The 8,459-nt window shown below is 52.6% G+C and overlaps 1 protein-coding gene across 1 annotated transcript; it reads left to right on the forward strand.

The window, feature by feature from the left end:
- The first annotated feature begins 13 nt into the window (after window positions 1–13).
- LOC114682028 (guanine nucleotide-binding protein G(s) subunit alpha isoforms XLas-like) lies at window positions 14–7,267 on the forward strand. The gene is made up of 2 exons (XM_028855791.2): window positions 14–4,385; window positions 4,600–7,267. Exons 1-2 carry the CDS (start codon window positions 2,000–2,002, stop codon window positions 4,872–4,874), a joined length of 2,661 nt encoding a protein of 886 aa, XP_028711624.1. The 5' UTR covers window positions 14–1,999; the 3' UTR covers window positions 4,875–7,267.
- The last annotated feature ends 1,192 nt before the right edge of the window (window positions 7,268–8,459 follow it).

The raw sequence follows: 8,459 nt of genomic DNA on the forward strand, positions 1-8,459 counted from the left end.
AGGGACATGTTAGACTTCGGAGAATTAGAGCTTGCCGCGGTGCACCCGCGTGTGTCTTGCAATACAGCCATCTACATGGTGCGTGATTGCAGTAATCCACCCCGTGTACCACTCCACACGCTGTCTCTTCCCCCAGGGTCCTGCAGGCCAGACAAACACCTGCCCACTGCCTAGATGCACTGCAACAAAAGACTATGCCTGGCGCCATGACCGCGGTGCGCGTGCCGCGTTTACGGGCTCAGATCTAAGCCGGAAAAAAAAAAAAAAATTCCAAAACAACAACAGCAAAATGAACCTGCCTCTGCCTTGAATTCTTTTGTAGACCCCATCCCTATGGCATTTTATGTTTAATTCACTGAGTCCACCGGGCAATGCGGCTGTTTACCTCTTGCGGCTCTGAGCCCACCACGGCACCGCAAGGGGCGTGCAGCCTGTGCTTAATGCCGCTTGGGTGGACTGTTGCAATTCAAAGGGCATCATCTGCTGTACGGTGCTCACACCAGAAGGGGAGAGACTGGCAGGGGGGCTGACAAGGAGTTGGAGAGGGGCTAGATGAACTGAACACTGAATCGGCAGCAGGTTCCGGCGGCCGGAAGCCGCGAGTCTCGGTGGCTGTTACTGCCGCGGCACGGTTGGCTGGTGGGTCAGTGCGAATCGGATTGTCTAGTCTTTAAGACCACTCTAAATCAGCCATGAACCACATCCCAAATCGCCTTTTACCCTTCCCCAGAAGGCAGAAGTCCGAGGCCTGCTCTAGGTAGGGGGTCTTCCGGTAAGCCCTACACCCCCTCCCCTATCTGCGCGGCCGCTGCAGCGGCATCCACAGTACCGCGTAGGGGTCTTCGCTTGATTTTTTCCGCAGTGCACCGCCGAGACCCTTATTTCTACTGCGTCACCATCCACATAAACAAAACGAGCCTTGACTGCGTCTTATTAAATCACTACTGAGAACCCCCGTCCCGAAGTGTAATGGGGAAGGGGGACGTTGAAGGGATTTACCAGAGCTATCCTCCACAAACAGCAAACAAAATAAATAAATAAATAAATAAATGAATAAAACTGCCCCGGAGCATTTAAAAACATTTTTTTTGTTCGCATTTGGGAGCCTCTCATCCTTCGCCACCTCGCCGCCCTTCCGGTGGGCTCACGACCACCTGTCGCATTTGTATGCACGCGCCTCTACCCCTTCACATGTATCTTAAAGGCTCCTTTTCCTGACTTGGAACTGAATATGGGTAATTGCCCGAGTCTGGGGTCTTCAAATAAGGAGTTTGCCGCATACTGGGGTAATCTGGGGTGATGGAGCCCTCCTGCAGTCCCTCCTCCCCTCGCGAAGAATCAGATGGGGCGGGAGGGTTTCTGCTCCTGTACTCTGACAGACCAATGCCCACGTCTTACGTCACGTGTCCCAGCAACGCGCACGGGCGCGCGCGCTCGCTCTGGCCAAGAGAAAAGCGAGCAAGAGAGACTCAGAATCAGTCCGGGAGAGGAGAGGAAGGAGGAAGGAGCTGAGCGTCCCTACGAGGCCTGCGCTCATCAGCCCCCTTACCCAAAGTCGGGAATGGCCGGCACGGGGAGCCCGCTCCCGGAGCCGGCTCAGCACTGAGACCGGCGTCCTCTGGCGGCAGAGAAACAGTTTTGCTTACGATTTTCGAGACGAATCGGCACGCTCCTAATTGCCAAGAAGGCGGGGCTAAACTATAAAAAAGTACGAAGAAGAAAGAGAAAAGTTCTTCGCGTGACTGGCCGACCACAGCCTGAATGCGTAAGGGTGACTAGGAAGGCTTCAGACTCTTATCAGCAAGAAATGAGTTACTTCAGCCATGGTTTTGCGCTTTAGCCGCTGAGCATTCGTCCTTACAACGGTTGGAAACTGAGGCTGCAGAACTTTCCAGCCTATACTTGCATATTTTAAAAAAAAATTTTTTTTCACCCTAGTTTGGCTGGGTGCTCCGTCTTACGGGGCCCCAAATTTATTTTGAAAAACCGCCACCGTGTTATGGGCATGCGCAACTGCCTCCACGGCAACAATATGCCAGGACAACCAAATATCCCCGCTGAAGTCGGGGAGCAGCCCGAGCAAGAACCTTTGGAGGCCCCAGGGGCAGCTGCCCCCGGTCCTGGGCCTGGCCCAGCCGAAGAAATGGAGACCGAACCGACTGACAATGAGCCCATCCCCGACGAGACTGCGGTTGAGGTCTGTGGACCCCCTGAAGTCTCCAGATCTGATGTCCAGGGCCTCCGCCAGGCCTTCGAGGAAGTCCGAGTGGGTGGAGACTACAGCCCACCTCCGGAGGAAGCCATGCCATTTGAGACCACACAGCCCGACCTCGGAGGTTTCTGGCCCGTTCTGGAGCAGTCTGGAACATCTGGGACCCAAGCAGGCCTCAAAACCTTCAACCCAGCGCTTTTGGAGCCCGGGACCCCCAGTGGTGCGAACCCAGGCCTGGGAACCTACAGCCCCCCACCAGAAGAATCTATGCCATTTGAGTTCAACGAACCTGCCCAGGAAGTTGGTAGCCAGTCGCCCTTGCAAGTCCCGATCCTTCCTCCAGGAGGTCCGGAAGCAGAGGTCCTCAGAGCGCTTCCCGCGGAGCCCGGGAACTTCAGATTTGCAAATGCTGGCTTCCGAGATGACTACGGCCCTCCACCTGAAGAGTCCGTGCCATTTGGGCTCGATCGAGATGAATTTGGGGGCGATAGCCCACCCCCAGGGCTCCCCCGAGTCATGCGACAAATCGGCATTGGCGGCGAGTTCCCGTCAGTCGCGGTCCCGAGTGCGCTCAGCCTCGCTCCCGGCGAGAACGCGCCTCCCCTCTGGGTCCACAGCGCCATTGACAGACCGTTCAGCGAGGCTATCAGATCTCCTCCCAACTTCGCATGCGACACCCCCCCGATGGAGATCTCCAGACCCCTGCTTGAGATTGGCAGAGCCTCCGCTGGGGTCGACGACGACACCACTGTCAATATGGACGGCCCCCCAATCGCAAGTGATGGCCCGCCCATCGAAGTCTCCGGAGCCCCAGATAAGAGCAAGCGCGCAGAGAGACCCCCAGTTGAGCGAGAAGCAGCCGAGATGGAAGGAAGCCCTACCACCGCAGCTGCGGTGGAAGGAAAAGTCCCTTCTCCGGAGAGAAGAGACGGATCCTTCACCCAGCCAGAAGCCATGGATCCCAGCCCAGTACCTGATGCCCGAGCCGTCGTCACCGAACCTGACGCAGCCACCGGCGGATCTCCTCCGGCCACAGCAACACCCGCGGATCTCCAAGCCGATCCTGAAGAACTCGGAGAAGCCCCTGCAGTCCGCGCAGATCCTGACGGAGGGGCAGCCCCGGTCGCCCCAACCACCCCTGCCGAGTCTGAAGGCGGCGGAGAGCCAGCCGCGGAGCCAGCCGTGGAGCCAGCCGTGGAGCCAGCCGTGGAGCCAGCCGTGGAGCCAGCAGGCGAGCCAGTCTCCGAGGCAGTCCCTGCCGCCAAGGCCGAGTCTGCCTCTGGGGCAGCCCCCGACACCCAGGTGGAGCCCGCGGTCGCGGCAGTCTCTGCCACCTCGGCGGAGCCTGCCGCCCGGGCAGCCCCCGTTACCCCTCCGGAGCCCGCTCCCCGGCCAATCCCCACTGCTAGAGCTCACCCAGCTGCGGGGGCAGTCCCTGGCGCCCCAGCGATGTCAGCCTCCGCTAGGGCAGCTGCCGCTAGGGCAGCCTATGCAGGTCCTCTGGTCTGGGGAGCCAGGTCACTCTCGGCTACTCCCGCGGCCCGGGCATGCCTCCCTGCCCGCGCAGCTGCCGCCGCCCGGGCAGCCTCCGCTGCCCGGGCAGTCGCTGCCGGCCACTCAATCGCTGAAGCCCGGGCCATGTCTATCCGGGGATTCCCTCCTGCCCCAAGCAGAGCCCATCTTAGACCCCCCAGCCCCGAGATCCAGGTGGCTGACCCGCCTACTCCGCGGCCTGGTCCGAGGGCGGCTGCCTGGCCCGACAAGTATGAGCGTGGCCGAAGCGGCTTCAGGTACGAGGAGGCATCGTCCGTCATCTGTGAGATCGACTCCTCTAGTGATGAGTCGGAAGAAGGGGCCAACGGCTGCTTCCAGTGGCTTCTGCGGCGAAACCGCCGCCCCGGCCAGCTCCGGCGCCACTCGGTCGGGTGCAACCCAGTCCGCAACTTCTTCATCCGAACCTTCGGAAGCTGCTTCGGTCTATCCGAGAGATCCCGTTCCCTCAGCCCCGGGAAGGTCAAGGATCCTTTCGAGGAGAGGCGCAAACAGATGCGCAAAGAAGCCATTGAGATGCGAGAGCGGATGCGCGCAGACAAGAAACGCAGCAAGGCCATCGACAAGCAACTGGAGGAGGAGAAGATGGACTACATGTGTACGCACCGCCTGCTGCTTCTAGGTAATGCGGCAGCTTCTGCCACTGGGCAGTAGGGCCGCCCCGGGCACCCGGGGAGGGGGTGGCAGGGCCTTCCGGTGGGGCTTGGGCCTTGACCATGGGAGGAGGGGTCCGGAAACCCTGTTAGAAGTTCCAGGGAGGGACCCCAACTCTGCCCGGGGGGGGGGGAAGAGGGGATTTTTGGAGGGTTCGGGTGGCCGAAGTATATGCCCTCCAGGGAGAAAAGTGGTGCCGAGCCACACTGAGGGTCGTTACCGGCCGGAGGCCAGCGCCAGCGCCAGCGGTCGTAGGCTGGACAGGCGGGGGCGTGAGGTGAGCCAGGAACTGCTGGGGAGGGCCCTTCGGGGCTCCCCCGGCTCGATTGTTCGTGACCGCGGTGGGCTAGGGCCATCGGGGTGCGCGCCCCCGCCTCGCCTGGCACGGCTGCTTCGACTCAGACAGCTTGTTGTTAGTGTGTGTTGGTGTCCATTTTCTGTGTCCGCCTGTGCATGACATGCTCAGTGTGTCCCAGTTTCCATCCCTGGCACCTTCAATGTACCCGCCGATTGTGTATTTGTACTCTGAAATGGGCTGTCTTGTGATTTGCGCCATGGCGCGAGCAAAACTTTCCGTGTTGGCACACTCAGTGATACCTGTGCGTAGACTCTCTGCATCTAGCAGAGGGAAAAACGCGCAGGGAAAGGTGGTGGGGCATCCTGGGTAATCTGCTGGGCCGCTGGCCCGGGGGAGTGGGGCCGCAGCCGCGGGCCTCCATAACCTTTTTCCCCTGTATGTTTCTCTCTCTTTTTCCCTTTGCGCTAAGCATTTCCTCACTTCTCAATACGTACGTCAAACCCTCCCGCCTTAACGGTTGAAAAACCAGACACTCAGGTATCTGGGGCTTTGGGGTTATTCATAATATCTGTATTTTGTATTCTGTACACACACACACACACACACACACTGGGCCCACCTGGGGGGAGGTACAGGGGGGAGGAGGAGGGAGGGGGACACTTTAGCCCTGTTGGCAAGGCCACATTGTAAACACACAGGGTTGATTTCAAGGGGGTGGGCGTGGCTGGGTTTAAAAAATATATGAAATAATTTTCTTCTTAGCGAAGAGCCCGAGGTAAGCCAATCACTTACATTTTTATAGCCTATGGTAGGAGGGGCCTGGTTTTAAAAGGTTGGGAGTTGTGTTGGGAGTGCAATCTTGCCTTTGTATTTTAATTGCAATTAAAATAAACAAAATAAATAATTTGAGTGCATACTAAATGTGTGGACAATGCATGGGAACCTGGAAATATTACTTGTGAACTGTGTAAATGTTCGCATGTGAATCTTTTTCAAGCAGCTTTAGCTGAGGGAAAGAGGATGGAAGGTAAGATCTTCTCTAAATCAGTTTGGGGTAAAAAAAAAAATAAAGATTTTAGGATGAAGATTAAACAAACGTTATGCCAGCCAGATGGGTGCCTTTGGAAGCCCTCATCTCCCCCCACTCATCTGTTCAACTCGCTACCCAGCTCTCCATGTCCCCTCCTCTCGCCAAGACCCCTCCCCTCATTCCACAGCCAGAGTCCCTCCTCCCTCCAGACTTCTCATCTCCAACCTGAGGCATTCATTCTTCTTGCCAGATTAATCAGAACAGCAATTAACAATGGTCTGGATCTGTGGCTTAAATAAAATCTTCACGAGTGAATCTCTATGATTATTTTATTTTATTCTCTAAGACCTGTCAAGGGATCTCAGGATCACAGTTTCTGAGGCTGTGCTACATTTGTCTATTAAATATTTGATAATCTGTGACCGTGTTTATTAAAGACATTGATGATGTGACTGTGATGTTGTGATATGCCTCCCACGAATCATGATTTTAGATGGGATGGTCATTTTGTTTATGCCTACCCGGGGAAATACTGGTATCATTCAGTCCAACACACAAAAGGGGAAGTAGGTTTCAATTTCAAATGTCCCTGTTACATGAAAAGTATAGTACCTTACATGACAAAGTTCTGGTCTCATTGAAGGCTCATTTCCATACTTTAGGAAGCTGACCTGTGATTTGGGGGACCGGGGCACAAATGTCTGCAGATAGAGGGCTGTGCACTTCTGAATACAGTATGCCTTAACATCCTGGGGCCTCCGTTGCCTCGTTTGAGAAACAAAGCTTTCCTCTAGGAAATGTTCATTAAAGTGCCCTCCAGCACCAGGGTGTGGGTCTTCTGTCTAGCCCCCACCCCATGCAGGGAGAAGGGATGGAGGCTTATACTATCCATTAATGCAGTTCTCTGCACCAAACCCCATGTCTGGGGCTAGGTTTTTTCAAAATAGTAGAAGCTTCCTTTGCTTCCCCTAGATTTTTTTTTTTTCTAGAGGGGATAATTAAACCAAACAGAAGCACATTTGTTGGGGTACCTCGGTACTGCCCTGCCTGCGCTTTGTGGGTGTCAGCCATTATATACTTTTTGGATGCAACATCATCCAGAGCTGGCCAGGCTGCTCAGCGTTGGCCTAGGCCTCGTCTGAGTCTGAACTAAGATGGCCATCGCTCCCTGCTTCGGGAGACTGCAGCAGTTCTATGTGTCAAAGCAGGCTGCGTTCCCTCAAGGCTGGTGTCACTTTGCTAAAGTGACAAGACAGGGATTGTATCCTGGTCCCTGTTACTGATTGGGGAAGGGGAGAAATAGAAGGGAAGGATTTATTCACATTTACAAGACCTTTTACTAACTCTCTAGCTCCACCGTGTTAAATAAGGCATCCGTGCCTTGCAGCCCCTGAAACTGCAGATCAAATGACCATCCTAAAGCATGCCTCTTCACCTGTCACACGTAGGTTCATCTGTTGCTTAAAAAAAAAAGAAAAGAAAAAAAAAGTGCTTTTCTGTGTGCATGTTTTGTTTTTATTGCCCAAACATCATATTGCTAGAATTATTTTTTAAAGATAGATAGATAGAAAAATAAAAGTAATTTAATAAAAATTCTATAATGTCTAGAGAGCTGAGTTTTTTAAAAATGTAACCTAATCACAAACTGTTTCCATGTTTCTGTTAGTTTAAAATAATTTTGTAGGTTAGACCTTTTTTCTTTCTTTTTAAAACCTCATTTAGTTATTATTCCTTGAGTTGCAATGGGGCTACTGGATGAGAAATTTTTAGTATCTCCTGCCTTTATTACAATTGTGTAGGTAAACACTATACATAATATAATCACTCTGTAGTGATACTTTATTTATATAGTGAATCACAATTAATTGTATAATAATTTATTTGGCTGCCAAGTGGTAGAATACTGCACTGCATCTCAGCATGTGAAATGCTTTTTTTTTTAATGCAGCCTTTTTTTTCTAAATTCAGTATGCTTCCACTGAACTGTTTGCCGTGGGAAGGGCATAGTTTATTGCCCCCCCCCAAATTTTTACTTTTTTTTTTTTTTTTTTTTTTTTGCCTTTCTCTGCCTCCCAGTAACATACATGTTTTGCAGAGGCCCTTTAAGAAATTTCTATTTCTCTCAAAAACATTTTTTTTCCTAAATGGGTAATTTTATTTTCAACTTGCTCATACGATTTATCATGAAAAGATGGTATGAAGCATAGAGAATTGGGACCATCTCCTACCTATATGTCCCTTCCTGACTTGAAAAGGGTAGGGGAAACCTCAATGCTCTCAACATCATTAGTGGCCAGTGATGATGATGGAGACATGTTCTAATTACATTTTGCTTTTTAAAAGTATTCTGTCTAGTCATATTAATGCTTTGCAACAGTTCTGGGCAATAAAAACACTACAGCAACCCATTTCATAAGCATATCCATTCAACCCACAGGAATTAAATGTTAGGGACTTTTTTTTCCTACCAAAGGTTGCAAGGTGAGTATGTGAAGGACTCAGGCCTCTAGTTCTGAGGTGCTATCTCTCACCAAGCCCATCAAAAGCTTCTACATGGTTTTCTCAAAACTGAGGGCATGACTATTGTGAGTACTCCATGTGATCTTCAGATCCCTTGGTTAATGACAGGTATCTAAGGGCCGCAGCTTTCTGAATCCTAGCTAGGCACTGGCAGATCACTGACTAACTAACTGCCTACCAAGTGAGCATGAAAT

This window comes from Peromyscus leucopus, chromosome 4, assembly GCF_004664715.2.
Source record: "Peromyscus leucopus breed LL Stock chromosome 4, UCI_PerLeu_2.1, whole genome shotgun sequence".
In the NCBI taxonomy this organism is placed as follows: domain Eukaryota; kingdom Metazoa; phylum Chordata; class Mammalia; order Rodentia; family Cricetidae; genus Peromyscus; species Peromyscus leucopus.